Source organism: Tachysurus vachellii, chromosome 11 (assembly GCF_030014155.1).
Source record: "Tachysurus vachellii isolate PV-2020 chromosome 11, HZAU_Pvac_v1, whole genome shotgun sequence".
NCBI classification, from domain to species: domain Eukaryota; kingdom Metazoa; phylum Chordata; class Actinopteri; order Siluriformes; family Bagridae; genus Tachysurus; species Tachysurus vachellii.
Window position 1 is genome coordinate 26,069,203 of NC_083470.1, and position 25,760 is coordinate 26,094,962.

The window sequence follows — 25,760 nt, forward strand, 5'->3', positions numbered from 1 at the left end:
TATGTTGGCCCTATGACACCCTATGACTGACTTCACTGTTTTTAATTTCATGATGACTGACTTCTGGTCATTATGTGTCATAAGAATGTCATAAAGGGATTAATAGAAACTGAAAAAAGGTGACACATGGTGACTGCTGAACTCCATCGTGCTACTTGGTGAATATAACATGAAACTGTTGTGTGACACTGTGACATAGTGGCCTGGTTATAACCCGGAGCATTAGTAATAACAGCTTTATGTCTTCTTATGTCGCCTCTGGTCCTTTAGTAAAGTATGAATTGTGTCATGACACCATAATGACACAATTATGAATTATAAACTACCTTTTACACACACATGTATTTTTTATGAGTCCTTATGACAATGTCATGACACCATAATGACTATTTTTTATTATTAACTTTTGTTTTTTAATAAATACTTTCAGTCAGGTTATGAGCTCATAATGACAGGGTTATGAATGTTTTCTCTGCAAAATATGTTTCTCTGTGAAGAACTGTTCACATTTCGTCGGGTGTCTCTCTGTGTGTGTGTGTGTGTGTGTGTGTGTGTGTGTGTGTGTGTGTCTGTGTGTGTGTGTGTGTGTGTGTGTGCGCGGTGATGAGTTGATGATGGTAGAAATCTCCCTCTGTGTGTCGGAGGATTTGTAGTGCCTCAGATCTGGAACGTTTATATCTTATCCCGGCGAGCGAGAAGCTTAAGACCCTCGTATGTGGGCAAATCCCCGTTTGCATGGCTGTGTCCATAATGGAGCTTTCTGATTGGCTGGCTGCGGTTTAATCGAGCTTCTCCTGCTCAGTCCAGCAGAGCTCAGAGCTCAGAGCTTAACCTCACGCTGCTTGAAATGTCACACTGATAAAGAGCCACGTGGATCCTACTGAGGAGATCCAGGATATGTAAGAAGGGTCAGCGGTTTACGATGCAGATTTGCTCCGAGTTGCTTTATAAGACACAGCGAGAGCCGTGAGACAATTTCAGAGAAACAATTTCTTCTTCGCATCAATTCAGGAAGTTCTGTAATGTTATAGATGATATGTAGCTTTAAGGGGGTAATATTATAGATCATAAGATGCTTACGATGCATCGTTAGCGCATTACGAAGTCTGGGATGATAAGCAGTAAAATAAATAATCTGATTAATTTTCCTCAAAATGTCAGAAACATTATGCACGTGAGTGTAAGGTACAGTTACTGAGTCACAGATGACCTCTTCTTCTTTTTCATTATTTTGTTCTTTTTCTCTGTCTGTCCTGTAGGAGGCGCTGATCAGTGCTTGGCTGCAGTTCAGTGACGGCTCTATGGCCCCTCTGGACCTTTACCAACCGGATCATTTTGTGCTGACGGTGACCTCTCTGGACGAAGAGGTGGTGAGTGTGAATCAGGACGCGACCGGGCGCTGGCCCGTAGTCTCGGCTCAGGCCGAGGGTCAGGGGCCACTACTGCGTGTGGAGATGAACGTCCATGAGTCGTGTCAGAAACTCAAACCTCGCCGCAGCGTGCTTGCTGCTGGAAACTGTCACGTCCGGGTGAAATACGGCCACACGGAGAGCGTCTCGCAACCTGAATACGGAGACGACAACGAGAACCACCGGCAGAACCTGAACTTACCCGACCGAACCGGGATGGAGGGCCATTACTTCTACAGCTCCATTTCCAACATGGACGAAGACGGAGCAATGAGGAGAATCACCACCACAACCAAAACAGAAATCATCCGGAGAACTAAGGGAGAAAAATTCTCCAAAGACGGCAGCCAGATATCCAACCTTCCTATCGATTTCTCCGATTTCCCGGCACAAGTGGACCTTCCTCGAGGACACAGTGTCTATGACGATGACTTGATTCAGAACAATCGAGGACTTTCGGACCTAGAAATAGGGATGTACGCCTTGTTAGGAGTCTTCTGTCTGGCTATCTTGGTCTTTCTTATTAACTGCATTTCCTACGCGCTGAAATATCGCCATAAGGAGATGAGCATCGAAGGACAGGAGAGTCTGAACCATGCACATGACTGGGTGTGGCTGGGAAACGAGGCAGAGCTTCTGGAGAGTCACGTGAGCCTGTCGCCTCAAACAGACGAGCAAATCACGATCATGGACTCCAGCATCGGCGGGCTGGAGGAAGGAAGCCTCCTGCTCAACGGCGGGTCCTTACAAAAGAACGGCCACGAGCGGCCGGAGCACCGAGGAGCCGAGAACAACGGTGCGAAAGACGGCAAAGGAGATTCGCCCACCACCAAGAGGAAGAGAGTAAAATTCTCCACGTTCACCACTATTCCAGCCAGTGAGACCGATTCAGAGGAGCCGATCGAGGAAATAAAGTGGGTGTGTCAGGACGTGGACATGGGAGAGTCCAAAGAGCTGCAGAACTACATGGAGCGGCTAAACGACAGTGTTTTAAAAGACGTGGCGTAGTCGGCGGCGTGACAGCACGTGTTAAACTGCAGAACTCACCCTTATGCCTTCTTCATAGAGCCAGGAGTCAGTCACTGAAACATCACAAGCTCTCTGAGATCCAGAAAAAACTAAATCTGACATTCCTGCATTTGTCGGACTCTCAGATCGACACGGCAGCTGCCAAAGGACTTGTTACCTGACGCCATGGTACTCGCGGCAAAAGAGTTTTTAAATCAACGGAAACACAAACATCCGACTTTCACTTATTGTTCATTAATTGTTCATTTATTGTTCATTTATTGTTCATTTATTGCCCTTCACTTTGTTCCTTAATCCTCTGCATTTATAAACAAATTTATTTTATCATTTTCTAGATAAAAAAAAAGAGAGAACAGCATTGCCAAGCTTGCAGATGCTCCACACACACACACACACACACACACACACACACACACACACAAATGAGTGTAATATTAAAGCATACTGTACCACTGTAAATAAAGTGCACACAGAATTGTTTTGACAGACTGGATGTCCTTCTGCATCTCCTTCTTTCAGCTCGTACACGATCCGTCGGAGTTCGTGTCGTTCTCGACAAAGCACAAACACCAAACCCGGCATCTGAGGAGTTAAAACTGTTGCTGTGTAGAAAATATAAACACAGTATTCACCTCATCTTCCACCTCAGCAAACTAAATTATTCCATTTTTCCCCTCGACGTCCCGTTTAAACCCAATTTTATTCCCCAAATCTTTGGTATGCAAACGCTTCCATTGCTCCAAGCATCTGACACAAGCTGTTTCCAGCCAGATAGTGACAAAAAAATTCATCTCTGCTCTAATTTAATCATTTGTGACCGGGACAATTTTCATAATGCAAAAAAAAAAAAGGCCAAAGAAAAAAATTCCAAAGCTAATTTAAATCAATTATAAATCCGGCATCATTGGAGCAAAACAGCAGGAAGCTGAACAGTTAACCAAGGACAAGCCCAAAACTGCTAGAGATGTGGAGCCTGGCATGAAAAGAGGTGGTGGTGGTGGTGGTGGTGGTGGGAAACAGAGTGTTAGAACAAGTGTTGAAGTACCAAGTGTAAAAAAAACACAACATCACCTGAACATTGAGAAAATGTAGTGAAGGTCTGGAACCCTGTCATAACAGTCATAGGAATAACCAGTGTAGAACCAGAGTGTTCAGGTTGTGTTCTGCCCTATGTTTAGACTCCAGAGTGTTCAGGTTGTGTTCTGCCCTATGTTTAGACTCCAGAGTGTTCAGGTTGTGTTCTGCCCTATGTTTCTGCCCTATGTTTAGACTCCAGAGTGTTCAGGTTGTGTTCGAACACATGATGAACTCCTTTATTAGCCCCTGGTTCTTAGTCTCCTGATTCTTCAGTGGTCTTACTTGAGGAACGCCTGAGAAGCAGACCGGGTTCATCTCGCACGATCTCCTCTGCCTGAAGAACCAGACTTTCTTCCACACGGATGGTGAACACACACTGAGTCAGTAGTTCAGTAGTTCAGTACTTCAGGTTCAGCTGCTTCGACTCTGGAAAACAACGACTGATTTCTCAGAAGATTCATTATTAATTTCTTTAAAGCGATGAGCAAGATTTGATATTTTCATTAGCTTTAAAGTCTCAATCTGTCCACCTTCAGCATGGAGTGTGTATGTACTTCACTGTAGAAGACTTCCTGTCCATTTATCCCCCCGTACGCTACACACGTCTCGTTCGTTCTCAGAACTGACTCTCTGTGGCTCTCTGTGCCAAGCAGCTCACATACTCGTTCTTCAATCACACTTGTTCTGTATGTGATTATCTGTGAAGGGAGAATTTTCAAGTCTGTATTTGTCTTGCTGTCTGTCGTCGTACGGAAAAGGGACGGCACGTTGAGACGCTGTGGCGACTCCGGACTTTAGAGAGTCGACTCATCTGTTACACCACATTGTTCTGTGATCATTTGGTGTGAATAATTGATTCGTCATGACTCGACGCCTGACCGGAATAGCGGACGCACCTCGCTATTCCTCCTCCGGTCCACTAGAGGGAACCATAATGGCAATATTAAGAAACGTCCGGGTTTTCTGGACATTTAAACCGTGTACACGTTGACACACAACATGAAGTATTGCCAGTTTACTCTGACGCTTTCTACCCATTATATTGTCTCTGTGCTTGACCTCTTTCAGTTCTCTGGATTCTTACCAATTTTTGTTCTCACTTTTATGGTTTTTTTTTGACATTTTCTGACTTCTGGTTATTGATTTCTGTGCCTGGATTTACAGACCTTGAGTTTGCCTGCTGTTTTGGATTCATCCTCTTGCTCTGTGTTTGGAATAAACGGCGTTTACGTATCTTTCGTCCACGGCGTCTGGCGTCCTGCTACGTCCTGATTCCGCTACACATCACTTGAATTACACTGTTTTAGTCGTCAGGCGTCGGTCTCCTTGTCCTGATTATAATAGCGGTAGGCTTCAGGTGTTACCCGTGTGTGTGTGTGTGTGTGTGTGTTGCGACAGAACTCTAAAGAAGTAAAAACTCTGTGGTTTTTTTTTCCCTCCCGTTGTTCTGGCTGTTTGAGTGAATTAATGAAAGCACTGCTGTATGTTAATGTGGCATTTTGCTGATAATCTCTCAAGCTGAATTATTGCAAGTGTTCAGTACACAAATGCCAGCATTTGTCTAATTAACCTGCGCCGGATTTCCCTGGGCATTAGGGGAAGAGCGTCATATTTCCTCTTTGCTACCAATTAATGTGACGTTCCTATTAGTTTTCGGTTCGGAAACGGTCTTTATGTTTATGAAGAGGAGAGTCGACGGAGACGAGCCTTTAACACCGGGTCAGGAGACATTAGACATCACTCGCGTTAACGAGCTAAAGCTGGACTCGTTATTCACTCCCGGTCTTCGTAATGCGCTAACGATTCATCGTAAGCATGTTATGATCTATAATATCTCCCCTTAAAGCTATAAAATATGATCATCGTTAATACACTAATGACTTTTATAGTATTTCAACAGACAACGTTTCTACGGTTCATGTTTGTAGCCCCGAATCCTGGAGGTGACAGGAAGTGACATCACTGAACATCAGTGTCTTTGAACTAATAGTACTGGTACTGACACTAGTTTGAGTTTATACCTCAAACTGTTCAGATTGCAGTAAATGATGTCGTTTAAGTATTTTCATAAGAAAGAGTGCGACATGAAAGTGTTATTACATCATAACACACAAGCACCAATCAGATTGCGGTGTGTAAGTGAAAGCGTTATTACATCATAACACACAAGCACCAATCAGATTGCGGTGTGTAAGTGAAAGTGTTATTACATCATAACACACAAGCACCAATCAGATTGCAGTGTGTAAGTGAAAGTGTTATTACATCATAACACACAAGCACCAATCAGATTGCAGTGTGTAAGTGAAAGCAAAGCTGATTTCTAACCATGAAGCTCTGCATGTGTTCAGCGTCGGGTATTTTTCTGTTTTGAATGTTAACTAAAGAGCATTAAAGTGAAGAATCTGCAGCTTTTTTTTAAACATTTAATACGTAATAAAGCCACATCCATCAGTTCGCTCTTTATTACAGCGAAACGTATCGTCTGTAAGACTCATTTGTGCCTCGTCTAAAAGAGAGATAAAGGAAATCATTCCCTCTTGTTTGTGCACCAAGTTTGCTTTTATGGATGCTAATAAAAGTTGAATTAAACGTGTAATAATATCTGAAACAGCGGCGATGAATGAAGCTGATCTGCTTCCACTTTGGAGTCGAATGAGCTTCAGTGCGTTCTGATGTTCCTTTATAAAGAAGTTTCTCTTCTCTGTTGCGTCTTAGATACGAGTTCAGCTTCACTTTTGACGTTTAGAGAAAAAAACTGTTTGATATCTAGAATAAATGGAATCAACACTGTTCCTCTGATTCAGGGTTTAGTGCAGAACTAAAGCTCGTGTGTGTGTGTGTGTGTGTGTGTGTGTGAGGCGAATGAGGCTCTTATTGACCGATTCGCCGTTTCTCTTTGAGAGACTCGTTTCCGTCTGCGTGTGTGTTTACACTCCTTTCTTTTCTCCCTCTCTCGTCCAGAGATTGTCGGTGTGATTACAGACACGCCTCCATCCATTACTGCTGCTTGTGTGTCGAGTCCATCAGAGCTCTCCGGCTCGGTCCGTTCCAAACTCTCCAACTTCCCGTCCAGCAAACTTTCTCTCTGTCACGACTAGCCTCCTGTCTTCCTCGCACGCAGCAGCCTGATAGATGACTGTTTTCTTTCTCTCCGTCTCCGTGGTGACTCTCGGCGCCGGGCCTGATACGGAGGGAGCGTGTGTTTCTGTGCAGGCAGCGAATCACGACACGCGGCTCGTGAAGTGTGAAGGACGGAGAAATTTTACTGTCACAAAGAGCGAGGGGAAGATGGATGGCAGTCGGCTTGTAATTAACGCACCGTCATGTTCCTCTTTTGATTTCATCTTTGCGGCGGTGGAGAAGCGAGAGGCCGTCTCACCACACTGCACAACGCTAAATGATTTTCTCTCTTTATAGAGTTTCACAAACTTTTTTTCTCACCTTCTCTCGACTCGCCTCCTGAACCGAACATACAGATGTCCTGCGGGGGAAACGTTTCTGACGCCGCCGTGCAGACGCGTGTTAATGAGGTCTGTGATTAGGAAACGCGTCTGAGGCCTCGTGTAGGAAACGTTCATCAGGTTGGAACTCGCAGATGTTAGAAGCGACGTATTAGGGGCCTTACATTAGGGGCCCAAGCACTAAAGTTTTATTTCATCCCAGAGATCCATTTTATTTATAGAGAGTTTTATAGAATTTATTTATTATTGAATTGACTGATGTAAGAAGCCAAAGCCTGGTTTATTACAAGCACAAAATTCAGTCCTCCTTGTTTTCAAAAACTCTTATAAGAAACGTTTATGTAATAATGTCCCTCAGTCATATTGGTGTGACATTAACATTAACTCCGCCCACTATTTAAGATACGTTAAACAATGGTCTCTACTACATTAGTGCGTGCGTTAGATGGAAGTAAAATCAACACGGACACTAATAAATCTTTCATCTTTCTCCCCATCTCTCTCACACACACACACACACTTTCTTTTTCCTCAGACTAATACACCACAATGAGTCGAAGACAACTTACTTCTGACTGAAAAAAAAACAAATATCAGTCATTATAAATGTAGAAATCAGTAAACCAGTTGTATAGAAACCTGCAGGGGTTAATGTCAGTAATTATTAACTTAATAATAATAATATCAGTAACATGAGCAACAAGCTACTACACAGCTTTGGAAAAAAGAGGAAGCATGTCTCGTGTTCATGAAGTAGTTTGTTGTCTGACTTGTTACACACAGAGATGATTTCACTGCTGATAAAATCAGACGGATAAGCATCCTAATCAGGGGTGGGGGGTTGGGTGGGGGAGAGAGAGCGAGGGGGGGAGTGGGAGAAAGAAAGAAAGAGAGAGACGATGAGAGACAGAGAGAGAGGGGAGAGTGGGAGAAAGCGAGAGAGAGAGGACGAGAGACAGAGAGAGAGGGGAGAGTGGGAGAAAGAAAGAGAGAGACGATGAGAGACAGAGAGAGAGGGGATAGTGGGAGAAAGCGAGAGAGAGAGGACGAGAGACAGAGAGAGAGGGGAGAGTGGGAGAAAGAAAGAGAGAGACGATGAGAGACAGAGAGAGAGGGGATAGTGGGAGAAAGCGAGAGAGAGAGGACGAGAGACAGAGAGAGAGAGAGGGAGAGAGGGAAGAGTGGAAGAAAGAGAGCGCTCTTTAGTGTTAAAGAAAGACAAGAAACGAGCCGATTGAGAAATACATGGTTTATTTCTGCAGCAGGATGTTGAGAGAAGCGAGACGTCAGTCACACAGAGGAAATAAAGAAAACAAAAACATTCTTAACATCAACTCCAAATGCCTTAAAAACACCACCATAAAAAAGTGCAAACACGAAATAGGTCAAAGACAAAAGTGTCAACAGTCAGTCAGTGATTTGTCCAGAGGAACACGCTGAATCCTCGCTAACACACGGCCCGGAGGAGCCAATCAGGTGCAGTGCTGAGTGCTGAGTGCTGAGTGCTGAACTAGTGCAGTACTGAAGACACACTACTGTGTAACGTCACACACGCTTTCACACCTCATCCTCCCATGGTCATGTGGATAAGTGCTAAATCTTACACACGGTTTATTTTATATATTTATATTCAAAAATAATAAAAATCAGATGTCCAGATTAACACCGGACACAAACAGACTGGCAAGAGACATTTAAAAAAAAAGTCTGAAACGTCCTTCGTTAATTTAACACCGGAGCGAACGTAGCTATAAAAGGCGGCCATCTTTGTTTACAGAGCAGTGAGCAGTTTACAAACTGACGAAGGAACGTTCACCTTCATCATCATCAGAAATTTTTCATTTCGGTTTCTACAAAGTGATGCGGATTTTTGTTTGTTTTTTTTTTGTTTGCTATTTTAAAGAGTTTTTTTTTTTTTTTTTTATTTAAATGAGAATATTTAGCGTCTGAAGCAGAAAGACGGGCTTTGATTTGTAGCTCTGCTGCTGAGGCGCAGGACACATTACGGCTCTCCGGTCCTGAGACTGCCCCAGGATCTGTTACTCTGTTGATGTTAAACAGAGGAAACACAGAAGCCCCAAACTCATACATTATAAATCTGATCTCCAGTCAGTTGGACGTGATTCTCTTTACTGAACGACTGAAGATCCGAACGTTAAATATATAAATAACTGCAGGTGGGTAGTGTGACAGGGTTCTGCTAAGGCATGCTGGGAAATCCGCAGTGTGTGTGTGTGTGTGTGTGTGTGTGTGTGGATGGGTTTGTGGGTGTGTGTGGGGGTGTGTGTGTGTGTGGGGGGGGGGTGTCAGGAGTTGAACGAGGACCTGTGGTTCACTTTGGATTTCTGCCTATCATATTTGACCGAGACGATGAGGAAGACGAGGAGTGTGATGCCCTGAATCCCAGCCAGGAGGAAGAAATAATAATTCAGTGAGCAGTTGTTGATGTTTCCTACACACACACACACACACACACACACACACACACACACACACACACACACACACACACACAGAGAGAGAGAGAGAGAGAGAGAGAGAGAGAGAGAGAGAGAGAGAGAGAGAGAGAAATCATTATAACAATAAATGATTTATACATGTCAGATCATGGCACATGATCCTATGGAGTGGCATCATGAGTTAGGATTTCACACACACACACACACACACACACACTACTAAAGGTGTGTGTTTAATAGACCTTTTACACACGTGCAGTTTCTCCTCACCATCCCTTACAACAGCAATACATACAAAGACTTTAAATTATTTCTCTCTCACACTCACACACACACACACACACACACACACACACACACACACACACACACACACACACACACACACACGTCATTCTCCCAAATCTAGGACACTTTATTATTTTCTCTTGTTTCATCCTGACAGACGGGAGAAAGGGACTGGTATATTCCATCTCTCTCTCTCTCTCCAACACACACACACACACACTTTAATCTCCTTTTGTTTGGCACCTTATTCAATCTTTCATGGAACTTGTGAAGGACATGCTGTATTTTTAAAGACTCACTGCACCGCCTGTGTGTTCCAAGACCCGGGCAGCTGCTGGATGCTGATTGGCTGACAGGAGTGTGTGTTAGGTTATTATATCAGCGCTCATCATACAGTAACCGCAGCAACCAGTATAAACAGATATTTAGGGGAAACAAACAGACAGTGAGAAGACGGAGGTCCAGGAGGACGGAGCTGCTGTTTTATACTGAAAGTTTCTTACAGCATTAATACACTAATCAACACACTGAAATAAAACACACAAACAAATCCACATCATCGCTTTCTGTGCTGCTTTTGTGCCGCGGCTGACTTCGTGCTGAACGACTCCCGAATGAGTCCAGCGTTAAAAAGCGTGATTCTCCAGTGAAGCTGCACAAACAACAAGCACAAAAATGACATTTCCATCCTTCCCATGATGAAACTCACACTGAGCCGTCACTCATCAGCCCCACACACACGCGCACACACACACACACACGCACGCAGCACTAATCCCAGCCTAGCAGATAACACGTATATCACCGTGTTTCTTCTGAACATCCCTCAGACACACGCGCTGCCTCGCCTCGTCACCCTTGTGCTTTCCTGTGTTGATAGTTTTTTTTTCTCTCTCTATCAAGCCGCAGTCGTAAAAGAACACCGAGCTGTATCACTCCGACACACTCGCTGGCGGAGAGATTGCTGCCGTTCCCCTCAGGAAAGGAGCCGTCACAGCTTTTTGGCCGCCGTTCGGCTGTAATGGAAAAATAAACACGACTGAGTGAAGCTGCCGCACCACACAAACAAATACGGCACACGCCGCTGAGGAGACGCGCGGAACTGAGGGAAAAAAACTGAGGGGAAATTTTATTTTTAACTGAAACATGACAAGAATCAGTGTGTGTGAGTGTGTGTGTGAGTGTGTGTGTGTGTGTGTGTGTGTTTGTTGATAGGAAAGATCCCATGCTTCTATAAACCTTTTAGCTATTTCTATATGATACAGCTGGATTCTCCTTCCCTTGTACTGAGACAGAGAGACCACACCTCCTTAACTGGGACTGACACAGAGACCACACCTCCTTAACTGGGACTGACACAGAGACCACACCTCCTTAACTGGGACTGACACAGAGACCACACCTCCTTAACTGGGACTGACACAGAGACCACACCTCCTTCACCGAGACCGACGCCGGGACTGACACAGAGACCACGCCTCCTTCACCGAGACCGACGCCGGGACTGACACAGAGACCACGCCTCCTTCACCGAGACCGACACCGAGAGCACACCTCCTTTACTGGTACCGAGACAGAGAGACGACACCTCCTTCACTGGGACTGACACCGAGACCACGCCCCCATTCACTGGGACTGACACAGAGGCCACACCTCCTTCACTGGGACTGACACCGAGACCACGCCTCCTTCACTGAGACCGACACCTCCTTTACTGGTACCGAGACAGAGAGACGACACCTCCTTCACTGGGACTGACACCGAGACCACGCCCCCATTCACTGGGACTGACACAGAGGCCACACCTCCTTCACTGGGACTGACACCGAGACCACGCCTCCTTCACTGAGACCGACACCTCCTTTACTGGTACCAAGACAGAGAGACCACACCTTCTTCGCTGGGACTGACACCGAAACCACGCCCCCATTCACTGGGACTGACACAGAGGCCACACCTCCTTCACTGAAACTGACACTGAGACCACACCTCCTTCCCTAGGACTGACACAGAAGCCACACCCCTTTTACTGGGACTGACAGAGAGGCCACACCTCCTTCACTGAAACTGACACTGAGACCACACCTCCTTCCCTAAGACTGACACAGAAGCCACACCCCTTTTACTGGGACTGACAGAGAGGCCACACCCCTTTTACTGGGACAGACAAAGGCCACGCCCACTTCACTAAGCGCTCAGTGTTTACTCTCCTATAGATGAGATAAACCCTCATTTTAACATGTTGCGCTTCATCAAACAGATTTTCTTCATCTGTTTCTGTTTAACATCTTCATCATGGTGAGATCTCAGTGTGTGGAAGCAGCTGCTCCTACACGTGTTTATACACACATCACACACCATGATGCAGGAACATGTCATCAGCTGCAGGGTCCTGAGACGGAGAAGAAAATGTATTGCATTTTAACCGAGTTAAAAAAAAGGACAAATTATTTATGTAAATGATTCTGTCTGAAACCAACAGAGATAAATAAATAAATAAAACTGAGTGAAAGCATTTCAGTCCCAGTGTGTAATATGTTTGTGTTTCATTCAGAACTGATGATTATACACTTAACCTTTTGTGGCTGTCTGCAGTCACACGCTTCATTAAACTGAGCCATTTCACTTAAATCAGTGATTAGACAGTAAACTGATCGACTCCATGACCCTGACTCCATCATCCACACATCACACACTGACTCTGAGTCACAGTCACTTCCTGTCTGACCGTAACAGTTCAATAAACTGGTGTCATGATGGACTGTAAATGTCAGAGTGTGACCACATGCTTCTGGGGGAATAAAAGTGATGAGCTGCTCGATTAAAGCCGGAAATCCGTCACAACAAAACGTCCTTTAAGAAGCAAAAGCTGATAAATTCACAAGTCTACAAAAAACTTCAGTGGGATCAACAGTGACCCAAATCTGAGCTTCCTGGTTAATACATTTATTCATCCACACATCCGTCTACTCATCCATCCACCCATCCATCCACACATCTACTCATCCGTTCATATATCCATCCCTCCATCCATCCAGCCAAATTTCCACTATCTACTCATTCATCCATCCATCCATCCATCCATCCATCCATTTATTCATACATCCATTTACACATCTACTCATCCATTCATACATCCATCCATCCAGCCAAATTTCCACTATCTACTCATTCATCCATCCATCCACTCATCTATACATCCAACCATACATTTACTTCTTCATTCAGCCAAACGTTCACAATCTACTTATCCATCCATCCATCCATCCATTTATTCATCCACCCATCCATCCACACATCTACTCATCCATTCATACATCCACCCCTCCATCCATCCAGCCAAATTTCCACTATCTACTTATCCATCCACTCATCCATACATTTACTCCTTCATTCAGCCAAACTTTCACAATCTACTCATCCATCCACCCATCTATTTATTCATCCACCCATCCATCTACACATCCATCCCTCCATCCATCCAGCCAAATTTCCACTATCTACTCATCCATCCATCTATTCATCTAGCCATCCATCGAAGTATCTACTGATCCAACACTTCATCTGTTTATCTGACCACTGATGCAAGCTGCCAACCATCTATTTTTATCTATAAATCTATCCCTTTATCCAACCATCTCAACCTTCCATTACATTCCAAACCTTCCATTCCATCATCTGTTAATCTGTCCTCCACCCATCTGTATACTCATTCATCCATTAATCCATCCAGCTATCCATAAGTCTATACACCTGACCAGCCGTCCATCTACTCATTCAACAATAAATCTATCTGCCTCCTCAAACATCCATCATCTAGTTATAAATCTGTCCTAATAAACCATCCATACATCTGTCCGTCTGTCCATCCGTCCCCCCAACTATTCAGCCATCCAGTCACCTATCCTCCTCTTCCTCCATCTTCCTGTGCTTTGTGTATTAGTAAACATTTATGTTGTTGTTGTTGTTGTTGTTGTTGTGTAGTGTAAATATGTAAATTTATGTTAATTGTTGGATGTTTTACAGCATTCCTTTTATCAGTGTTAATAGATTACAAACGAATCCTCCCTGTAGAACTCAACATTAAGTGTATAGTAGAAATAACCCTGACAGTCTGGACCTTCTTCCCTTTTCTCCTCCAATGAAAATAATAAACCTGTCTTTTCTTCTCGCATCAGTGTCCCTCAGCTCCCATCATTCTCTTGCTCATCTCTTCCCCGAATCTCCTTTTACCGAATGATTGAGCGTTCAAGTCCTTCCAGGACATACAGTAATCTTCACAACCCTCAGACTCATCTGTCTTCCTCTCGGTCCGTCTCTGTCTGTCTCTCTCTCAGCGGGGAATGGAGTGAAGCAGCGGTGAAGTTGCAGTGAGCTCACAGTGTGTGTGCTTGTGTTCTTCGTGCTGCTGCTGCGTGATAGGAGAAGATGGAAAGTAGTGCACTCGGTAGGGAGGATGTAAGCCTGCAGGCAGGGGTTTGTGCATCTGTAATCGATAACTGCCCAGGGGAGCCACACACACACACACACACACACACACACACACACACACACACACACACACACACACACACACACACACACACACTCACACACACACTGCCCTAATTAACATCAGCAAGAAGACATGGACAAACAGTAGAATGTGGATGAGGTTCTGGACAAATAATCTACTCACATGGTTGTTATTATTCATTCATTCATCTTCTACCGCTTATCCGAACTACCTCGCGTCATCGGGCATCAAGGCAGGATACACCCTGGACGGAGTGCCAACCCATCGCAGGGCACACACACACACACACACACTCTCTCATTCACTCACACACACTACAGACAATTTTCCAGAGATGCCAATCAACCTACCATGCATGTCTTTGGACCGGGGGAGGAAACCGGAGTACCCGGAGGAAACCCCCGAGGCACGGGGAGAACATGCAAACTCCACACACACAAGGTGGAGGCGGGAATCGAACCCCCAACCCTGGAGGTGCGAGGCGAACGTGCTAACCACTAAGCCAGCGTGACCCCCGGATGTTATTATTATTAGCAGTATTTAATATTCATAACAGATTTGTTAATTTATATTACGTCATAAACGCAGTTTGTAAATTCTACATCTTGAACTTGAACAGAACGGAGATGAAGATGAACTGCACAGATCAAAGTGAATACCTCAGTAACTTTATTAGAAATTTAATAGTGATCATTATTTCTCATGACGTTTAGCGCAACAGGGTTTATGGTTTAGTTTCTGTCTTTCACGTCCATTATCTACTAATCATCTATCCATCCGTACACCCGACTCCACTTACATAACATCCCATATACTTTACAATCCTTCTATCCATCTGTCTGCCTGAGCATCCATCCTCCATCCATCCATCTATAAAAATCCATCCCCTACCGATCTATACATCCATCCATCCCATCAATAGATCATTGGATGGTTGGCTGAATGGATGATTAGATGGTGGTTAGATAGGTGGATGGTTCCATAAATCCATCTTCCCATCCATAAATCCACTGCCTACCCACCCACCCATCCATCCATCCATCCATTTCTAAATCTATCCATCTCCCAAACCATTCATTCATCTATCCAGAAATCTATCCATTCATAAATCTATTCACCCATCCAAGATTCATCTACCTATCCTTCCATCCATCCATCCATCCTTCCATCTATCCATCTATCAATCCCACCAGCATTCAGATCTCCCAGCAGTTGTTTAATCCAGCTCAGCTCAGTTCAGCTCCCTGTTATGACTCCACACCTTTCCCCATTAGTTTCTCTGCACTTACTGAACAATATGTTGCGGCTTTACACAGTTAAACGCTGCTGTCGTGTATAATTATGTGCGTTCTTGCTACAAAATTAGCGAGCCAGCTGTTCGGAGAGAAAGCTTGGCTACGAACACATGGCGTATTTAAGGCTTCTTTCTGAAAAGTGTTGCTGGAGTTTAATAAGTTGCTTATTGCTGTCAACAGATTTGTGAAGGAAACCAGAATTTTCTGCGAAACTTCATTGTGCTCAAGACAACAATAAACTTTAACCAGAACGACGCCGACACAAAACGAGGACGTGCGTCGCCCTGAGAATGATGGACGTTTGTAATGCTGCGTTTGTCACGGATTAAAAGCTTTAAATGAAAGTTCCTGAGAAAACACACGAACTTAGAGATCGTGGTAAAAATAATAAACCCCGGTTGTGGGCGAATCCTTTACAGAGCGACGCCTGGTGAGGACGACGGCACGTGAAACACGTTCGGGGAAGCCAGCGGTATCTGGCAGCGGTTCAGGAGAAACAAGACAATAACAGGAGGAAGCATTAATCCAGTGAATCACAAACCGGTTCGTTCTCCTTCTGTAGCATCACTTCTTTCAGATGTTTTTTTGTAGGTTTTCTTCCTTCAGTTTCTTATTCAGGAGCTGGGTTCAGGTCTGTGTTGAGCGCCAGCGTGTTTTGGATCGCGGTCTTGCTGCATGATGACGTTCCTCCTTTTCATTCATTCATTCATTCATTTTCTACCGCTTATCCGAACTTATCAGGCGTCATTGGGCATCAAGGCAGGATACACCCTGGACGGAGTGCCAACCCATCGCAGGGCACACACACACACACACACACACTCACACACTCACACACTACGGACAATTTTCCAGAGATGCCAATCAACCTACCATGCATGTCTTTGGACCGGGGAGGAAACCGGAGTACCCGGAGGAAACCCCCGAGGCACAGGGAGAACATGCAAACTCCACACACACAAGGTGGAGGTGGGAATCGAACCCCCAACCCTGGAGGTGTGAGGAGAACGTGCTAACCACTAAGACACCGTGACCCCCTCCTGATCAGATTCTCTGTAAATTATCAGACACCACATTCCTGTAGATTTCTGAATTCATTCCACTGCTGCCATCATGAGCTCCATCACCCATGAAGATTAGTGAGAATGTTCCAGAAGCAGCCATGCAAGCCCAAGCCATGAGACTACCACCACCGTACTTCACAGATCCTTTCTTTCTCCACACTTTCCATCATTTCCTTAAAGGTTTCATTGTGGTTCCAGACCTTTTGTGGATCATCTCTGTACTTCATTGTGAATTCCAAGCCGAGATGTTTTTCGCTGCAGAGGAGTAGTTTGGATCTTGGAGGGTGTGAATCGTGGTAAGACCTTCACTTCACCCTGTGGAGGTTGTTGCTGACATCACAGCGGTTTAATCAGGCGACCGTATCGTTTCCGGTCGCTCCTCCGACGGTCTCGCAGACGTCGATCCTTTACATAAAGTGAAAAACAGGTCAGATCAGAACTTTTCTTTCTCTCCTCTGTCCTCCACTCATCCATCTCCCTGGATGTTTCCTCGACTCGGTCCTCCACCTGTAGTATAATTCATCAGCACTGCTGATACGATTATGTCCCACATGGCCGCTAACTTTAAAAAAAAAAACCAACGATATACATCTCTGTAGAAAGCAGTGAAACTCTGACAGGAACCAAACAACTGTTAATTCACTGTCATTAGTTTCCTAACAAGCTCCGTTTCCTTATTTAAACTTATTACTGGTGGATACTGACCTTCTGGAAGCTTCTCAAACTCCTCCACCCAGCCTTCCCACTTAAACCAACAAAGTTCCAGAGCGAGTCAGCGGAGGTGGCTCTTATGTAACCAGGAGCAAATGAGGAGTTTAATGGCAGCCCTGTCTGACTCGCCTGCCCATTCAGCTGGAGGGGAAGAACGGAGTCACGCTCGTTAGCTAAATCACCCGCAAACTCAACATCCCCACTTCACCTATCGACACACACACACACACACACACACACACACACACACACACACACACACACACACACACACACACACACACACACACACACACACACACACACACACACACACACACACACACACACACACACACACACACACACACACACACACACACACACACACACACACACGTGGCAGCTGCTGCAGGAGGAAAAAAAGCTGTGGAATCAAAGTGGATGTTGCAGACGTACGATGGTGAACAAAGAGCACTTTGAGGGAAACAAACTTTTGTTGGAGGGAAAAAGAAAAAAAATCGGAATCTAAAATAGGAACCTTCTGCAATTGTGAGGAGTTTTAATCATCTTGTCTTCTCTGATTCAGAGAAACAACGTGGATTTTATCTTTTGCTTTCTTTTCTAGTAAATGAGATTCCTCTCTCTCTCTCCTTATCTCTCTCTCTACCTCTCTCTGTCCATATCTCTTTATCTCTCCCTCTCTTTCTTTACCTCTCTCTCTCTCTCTCTTTACCTCTCTCTCTCTCTCTCTTTACCTCTCTCTCTCTCTCTCTTTTACCTCTCTCTCTTTTACCTCTCTCTCTTTTACCTCTCTCTCTTTCTTTACCTCTCTCTCTCTCTTTACCTCTCTCTCTCTCTCTTTACCTCTCTCTCTCTCTCTCTCTTTACCTCTCTCTCTCTCTCTTTACCTCTCTCTCTCTTTACCTCTTTACCTCTCTCTCTCTACCTCTTTACTACTCTCTCTCTACCTCTTTACCTCTCTCTCTCTACCTCTTTACCTCTCTCTCTCTACCTCTTTCTCTCTCTTTACCTCTCTCTCTTTCTCTCTCTTTACCTCTCTCTCTCTCTCTCTCTTTACCTCTCTCTCTCTCTCTTTACCTCTCTCTCTCTCTCTTTACCTCTCTCTCTCTCTCTTTACCTCTCTCTCTCTCTCTCTTTACCCCTCTCTCTCTCTCTTTACCCCTCTCTCTCTTTATCTCACACACACACACACACACACACACACACACACACACACACACACACACACACACACACACACTTTATTAATGTGCCTTTTTTATATGGCTTATTGTTTTTTTATATATACAATGTGCTTCAACTTAACTTGCTCTAGTGTTTATTTAGCATTTAGTTTATTTAGCATAATTCAGTTTTAGCATATCTGCTACAATGCTAATTTACAGACATGCTAATGTGTGTTTTAATATATGGCTGTTTACAGTGTTGCTAGTACATGAACTAGTGTGTTTAGTTTAATTCTAATTACTTTGGTGTTTAGATCATTTTTCACGATCACGTTCAGTATAATGTTAGTTTTACTCTAGCGCTTGTGTGTGTGGTTTAGCTTGTTTAATAAGCTGCTAGTTAACAGAATGACCTGGTTAATAAAAGCCTGGTTTATGACAGAATGTGAACAACCAAGAGACGAAATACGCGACATCAAATCGTTCGCCAGTTATTTTGCTCCCAAACCAAAATCCTGGAGCATTCTGGGAGTTGGATGAATTCCAACCGAACTGATATTTTAGGGCCTGGAAAAGAGGTCATGTCCGGAAAAAAAGAGGACGTCTGCTCACCCTGGCGTGACTCCTGAGCTCATCTGTTAAGGCTAGAACAGGAAGTGAGCCTCAAAGTGCAAAAAAAAAAAAAAACTACCTGAGACCTGATTTCCACTTTCCACAAAAGATCCAGGCCTTTGCTCTGACCTGCACGTGGCCCAGACAGGTGGAGCCGGACGACCCGCGCCGTGGGAGAGAACGTCTGCAGGTTCCTGTGGGGTTTCGCGCTCACACCAAGATAATAGAGCAGACAGAAGAGTCTCAGAAACACTGAGGAAAGGTGAAGCGTAAAATAGAAGAGGAAAAAAGGATGAATATTAAAGTCTTCTGCACAAGGAGAGGATTCGACGGACGAAGAGAAACAAACGATTTACACACGCGCCGGTGGAGCCGCCACTCCAGGGGCGCATTGCTCAGAAGTAAGTGCCCCCTTTAGACTCTCACAATATAATACTCCATTATTTTGGGTCTTAAAGGCGATTATTTTATTTCTTTTTTCTCACGGAAGAAATAAACGTGATAATATGTAGAACATGAAAAAAAATACGACATCAATACAAGAGTCTCACTGTTTACATGGGCTTCCTGTCTTCCTGTTTTAAATAAACACACCCACAACGCCTCTTGACTCCGCCCCATCTCAGACCGCATGGAAGTAGAATCACGGCAGAATCAGATTAGTGAACACATTTTTAATGTGAGCCAAAAAAACAATTGCATATGATTCCGGATATAACCTGCAAGATAAATAACACGGAGCGTAGCAAAACCATGGAAGTGATTTTTCACGATGAAGAAATTTATTTCACATTGTCACATTGGGATGAAGTCGGACACAGAAATATCGACGCTGCTATCGATCCTGGACACGTATTAATGACCGGCTTTACATAACGGATGGGGGATATTTATTTTCATCACTATCTGTGTAAGGTAAAGCATCTGATGATCCACCTTCAGACTGTACATCATGTTAGTTAAAGCATCTAGGTGCTGATGTTCAGCTGAAAACCTCATGAGAGCTGATTACTTTACAAACACAGCACAGCTAATAAACTCGCCCGTTTTCTCAGCTGTAAATCACTCTGAGGTGAATTTTCTGTGCTCTTAGTGTTTAGTGTTGCAAATAAAAGCTCAAAAGTTGGTCACATATTCACAGATTGGAGTTTCCTGAGTCAATAACTCCTGAGCTAAACGCTGTTACTACACAAATAACACCTCTTTTCTATCGTAGTAATGTAGAGACGCAGCTACAACCGTGTTTTGTGTAGTAACAGTGTTCAGCTCAGGAGTTATTGACTCGGGAAACTCCAATCTGTGAATATGTGACCAACTTTACTTAAGACGCCGAGGCGCTTTTTTCCTTCTCGATAGGTGAGTAACGTTGGTTTTGTTTTGTTACACAGAACTAATATATGTCTTTGTCCTTTACATGATTATGTTTGTGTGTCATTTTTGCTTGTTTGTTTATCTGCAATCGTATTGTTCTTCCCTTCAGCTATGATAAAGACACGTTTCTTTCCGTTAGTTGCCTGGGTTACGTATGTATGTGTGGGCGGAGCTATCGATACAGGGGTGGGACCCGTTTGGGTTAGGGGCGTGTTTGTTTTGGTGATTTCAAATGTCAACATTGGCTTTCATACAACGGAGACCCCACCTTTAATGTGAAGGGTTTGTATGGATTTAGAACCAAAAAGACTCTAAGAAGTAATGAAATGAGATGAAATACTGGAAAACGTCTAAAATGTCAAATAAAAGAAGTGCAGCCGTGAGCGCGTGCCTGTTTATCTGGTAAATGTGTATCAGAAGGGTGCCAATACTTTAGAAAGACTAATCAGAAATGTGCAAATGAAAATTATAATACAGTATACATCATATAAAGCGATTAGCTTAGCGTGTTTGACAGTGTGTATGTGGTGTATTAGTGTAGTGATTTATGTGCAGTGTTGCCATAGCATGGAGTTTTACCTCAGGTTCTAGCCGCAGTAGCTGCACCGTTAAATATTTCTGGGCTGCTGGAGTAGAGAGTAAAGCTGGATTACTGTAAGCAGGTAAGATGGAAGAACAGGATGTTCTTCTGTCTCTGCCTCTGGCTTTGCTTTACCGAGCGAGGGGTAGAGTTAAGACAGACAGAGAGAATCTTCGGGATTTGTGCTAGCTCGGCCTCTGCGTAGCGTGCGCCGTGTATGCGCTTGATTAGCTGAGCTACAGCACTGTTAGCAAGCGAAAATTGGCTTCTGGCTCCAGAGCTAAGCGCTAAGTCAGCATGGCTGGGCGTGTGCCATATCGCTGAGACGTTTCTCAGCTAAGTTCAAATAAATGACCCTGTATGTAGCTAGACGTTACATCCTAAGCACTAAAGCTAAAGCTCGGATGCTAAAAGAGTTAGCAAACAGGCTGTGTGTGAGAGAGAGAACATAGTGTGTGTATGTGGTAAAAGAAAATAAGTATGAAAGAGTGTGTGTGTGTGTGTGTGTGTGTGTGTGGGGCCCTAAGGATATTTTTCTCAAAGGGCATAAGTCTGTGTAATCAGGCCCCACAGACAGCGACGTGTGTGTGTGTGTGTGTGAGATCAGTACATTACTACAACACTGCACCATTCTTTCTGTGTTTCTTTCCTTTCCTTTCCTTTCCTTTCTTTCCTTTCCCTTCCCTCACCCCATCCTTCCTTCCTCTTCCCTTCAGCTTTCCTCTTTCTCTCTTTCCCTCATTCCCCCTTTTTCAACTCTTTACACACCATCATTTCTCCTCCTCTTAATGTCTCCCTTTATCAGTAATAAACATGTGCATGTGCTTCCTGGGAGAGTGACTTCAGCAACGACCACCATGTCTGATTCTGATCTGTGTGTGTGTGTGTGTGTGTGTATATGTGTGTGTGCGTGTATGTGTGTGTGTGTGTGTGTGTGTGTGTGTGTGTGTGTGTGTGTGTGTGTGTGTGTGTGTGTGCGTGTGTGTATAAAACCGCTTGGCTGGTGTTGTTAAGGCAACCACATCCATGTGCCCTCTCCAAAATAAAAGTGCCATTTGTTGTCTCCCTGGTGACATATTTACACACTGTTTGTACAGTTGAGACCTGAGACGGCCATCCGATCACACACACACACACAAACACACACACACACACACACTCACCAAAATCCTGGTGTGAAGACATCCATCCAATGGGTTTGAGAGCGACGATGGCGAGCAGCCCGGAGCCCACGAACGAGCCGATACCAGAGAAGAAGAAGAACAGACCCATTATAGCACTCTGCATGGAGCGAGGAGCCGCCGAGTACGCAAACTCCAACCCTGAACACACACACACACAATAATACTTTATATGCATACAACCGACCACAAATTACAGCATGTAAAATAATCACAAGCTTAAATAAATGCTGCATTACAATGTATATGTGACAAATAAAGGCTTCCTTTCTTTTTTCTTCAGCTTTCTTTTCTCAGACGTCACGACTGAGACGGAAATAATTTGAAGCAGCTGTGAGGAGACACTGGGAGGATTTTATGAAATCTCTGCCTATTGATTTCATGAAATCTCTGCCTATTGACACTGATGTTTGGAGAGACAGAGAGAGAGACAGAGAGAGAGACAGAGAGAGAGACAGAGAGAGAGACAGAGAGAGACAGAGAGAGACAGAGAGAGAGATCAACACAGAGAGAGAAACAGAGAGAGAGAGAGAGAGAGACAGAGAGAGATCGACACAGTGAGAGAGAGAGAGAGAGAGAGAGAGAGAGAGAGAGAGAGAGAGAGAGAAAAACAGAGAGAGGGACAGACAGAGAGACAGAGAGAGAGAGAGAGAGAGAGAGAGAGAGACAGAGAGAGATCGACACAGTGAGAGAGAGAGAGAGAGAGAGAGAGAGAGAGAGAAAAACAGAGAGAGGGACAGACAGAGAGACAGAGAGAGAGAGAGAAATCGACACAGAGAGAGAGTGAGAGAGAGAGAGAGAGAGAGAGAGAGAGAGAGAGAGATCGACACAGAGAGAGAGAGAGAGAGCGCGAGAGAGAGAGAGACAGAGAGACGGACAGACAGAGAGACAGAGAGAGAGAGAGAGAAATCGACACAGAGAGAGAAACAGAGAGAAAGAGAGAGAGAGAGAGAGAGAGAGAGAGAGAGAGAGAGAAATCGACACAGAGAGAGAGAGAGAGAGAGAGAGAGAGAGAGAGAGAGAGAGAGAGAGAGAGAGAGAGAGAGAGAGAGAGAGAGGCTGCATCTCCTTCACTGTATTTAGGACATAGGGGACAGGTGAGGATTAAGTGGGCGTGGCCAAGGTGAGCTGCAGCAGGACCGAGTGAGGAAGTAACCAGGTTAATAAAAAGATGTGTGATTTTTCATGTAACTCATGTCATGTTCTGAAGCTTCACGAGTGCGTTATGAATATAAACAGCTCGGATCGAACGCCTTCATCAGCTCCTCGTCTCTATTCATCACGAGCTCATGACATCCAGAACAATAAAAGCCCTGCATTCGTCATGCCTGATGAATCTGCCCTGTCTGACGGACCAGCTGTTTTATAGTGAAATATTAGGTACTTTAGGCATCGGAGGTTGAAGGGACGACTACGGCGACCGGAAATAAATGAGTGTTGACTGCGTAACCGTGGAAACCAAAGTCAGCGAGCGGCGAGGGGGACGTGATGTCAGGACCGACTGCTTGAATATTTATGCTGCCGAGTGCGTTAGAGGAGTTCGTATTCTCATAACGCTTCTGTTAACGTCGAGAGCAGATGATGTAGCTTTGGAAAAATGGGATTATTGATTAAAGGTGTCGTCTGAATCCAGATCCCAGGATCCACAAGAAAGAAAACTGTAGCAAATTCCCAGACAACTGAAAACGTGCTCTTTACAGAATGACAAAAATAAACAAAAATATGTAACAAATAATTAAGAAGTAATTATAAAGATGAATAAATACAGCAATTTGACAACGATTACAATTTATATTCGGTAAACGACGACGTAATCGCTTTCACCCATTTAGAGTTACATATCCGTATCCATCTCGGGAACGAGCCGTTACTATGGAAACTGTAACGTACCGGAACGAGCACGTTAATAGAAACCCGTACAACTTCTGACCAATCGGCATCCGGAATTCAGCAGCATAGAGAAAAAGTATAATACAAAGTTATACGCATATTAAAAATGGTCCTTGCTGTGTCTAGATTTCCTCTTTAATCTACTGGACTTGATTTTTTTCCTTTCTAAAAAAATTAGCTGAGCTGCTTATTAGGAACTTATTGAAAAAAAAAATTATTAAAAAAAAAAAAAAAATCCCCTGAAGGATGAAAGCTTGGATGAGGTTTGTATCTGTCGTGTCCCTGCTGGGCCTCGGAACACGATATCCACAGGGAGTCTGTGTGTGTGTGTGTGTGTGTGTGTGTGTGTGTGTGTGTGTGTGTGTGTACAGTCCAAAAACAGAAAGCTGGCCGTCACATAATGGATCGGACGGCGGACTCCATTAAAAGGGATTTATTCAAACAGAATAAGGCCAGAGGAGAAATCCGGGATCCGTCGCGTTCCCTCACACGTGACTCCCGCAGTGTTTCCCCCCTGAGCTCGGTTCAGAGCGCTGAGCTTTTATTTTAAGGTTCCTCGCCATTATTTGGCTCTGATTTGCATTTCACAGGAGGGTTCAGCATAATGAAATGTTGGTGTTGGTTTAGAAAGTGTGAGATCGCACTGGAACACAAACCCAGCTCGCTGACTGCTATCTTAGTCGAACTGTTCGCTGACTAATAATAGAGAAAGTTTGATTTTTTTCCCCTTTCATATGATGTGGCATTGAACAGTGAGCGGTTTTATAGCGGAGCGGGTGGACGGACGAAGTCGTCTGAAGCCGAGCGCCGCTTTCAGACTCCAAAGATTGTTTAGTGTCTGATTTTCAAAAATAAACAAATTAAATTCCATACACAAGGTGAACGTGTGTGAACGTGTTGCTGTTTTTATAAAGAATTCAGTCAAGATCAGGATTTGTTCATCATCATCATCATCATCCTCATCATCATCATCATCAATTTTCCGATGATTTAAAAAGCCCTTGTGCTTTAAGATGAGATGGAAAGCATTAGATATTTTACATCTACAACTTTTATATGTTCGTATATAAATAACCATATTATTTTATAATATTATAACATTATAAACCAGATTATAAACTTACTCATTCAGAACAGATTTAGCTTTAAAAGAAGCCTTTAGGCTCCTCCCACTTTGCATAATAAACTGTAAATGATGGTTTTATGAATGATGCCTTAAGCTCCACCCACTTAATGAACTATGGGTGTGGTGTTAAGCTCCACCCACTTTGCATAATTAACAATAAAGGCTTTATGCCCCACACACATTGCACAACAAACTATGAACGATGCTTTAAGCTCCACCCCTTTCAAAAAGGCTTTAAGCTCCACCCACAATCCGTCTTGAAGGCTCCAAGCTCCACCCCACTTGGTACACTTAATCTCGCAAGATTTAAATGCAACCCAATTAACACTATTATAAATAAAAAGAGGTTTAAGCCCCGCCCACTTACCAACCCTATGAGATGCTGAGAATGGGATTGTAAAGCAAGCAAAGACACACACACACAGACACACACACACAGACACACACACAGACACACACACAGACACACACACACACACAGACACACACACACACACACAGACACACACACACACACAC

The 25,760-nt window shown here is 44.1% G+C and overlaps 2 protein-coding genes across 2 annotated transcripts in view; one reads left to right on the forward strand and one right to left on the reverse strand.

The window, feature by feature from the left end:
* The window catches only part of si:dkeyp-14d3.1 (transmembrane protein 132C), a 188,959-nt gene extending 186,135 nt beyond the window's left edge, over nt 1-2,824 (forward strand). The window contains exon 9 of the mRNA XM_060882350.1: nt 1,260-2,824. Coding sequence (XP_060738333.1) covers nt 1,260-2,417 — 1,158 coding nt within the window. The 3' untranslated portion in view covers nt 2,418-2,824. The remainder of the gene's footprint in view (nt 1-1,259) is intronic.
* Nucleotides 2,825-8,213: 5,389 nt separating this feature from the next.
* slc15a4 (solute carrier family 15 member 4) overlaps nt 8,214-25,760 on the reverse strand; it is a 46,621-nt gene continuing 29,074 nt past the window's right edge. Inside the window, exons 8-9 of the mRNA XM_060880981.1 lie at nt 22,208-22,366; nt 8,214-9,431 (exon numbers count right to left, since the gene is read on the reverse strand). Of these exons, the coding sequence (XP_060736964.1) occupies nt 9,286-9,431; nt 22,208-22,366 (305 nt within the window). The 3' untranslated portion in view covers nt 8,214-9,285. The remainder of the gene's footprint in view (nt 9,432-22,207; nt 22,367-25,760) is intronic.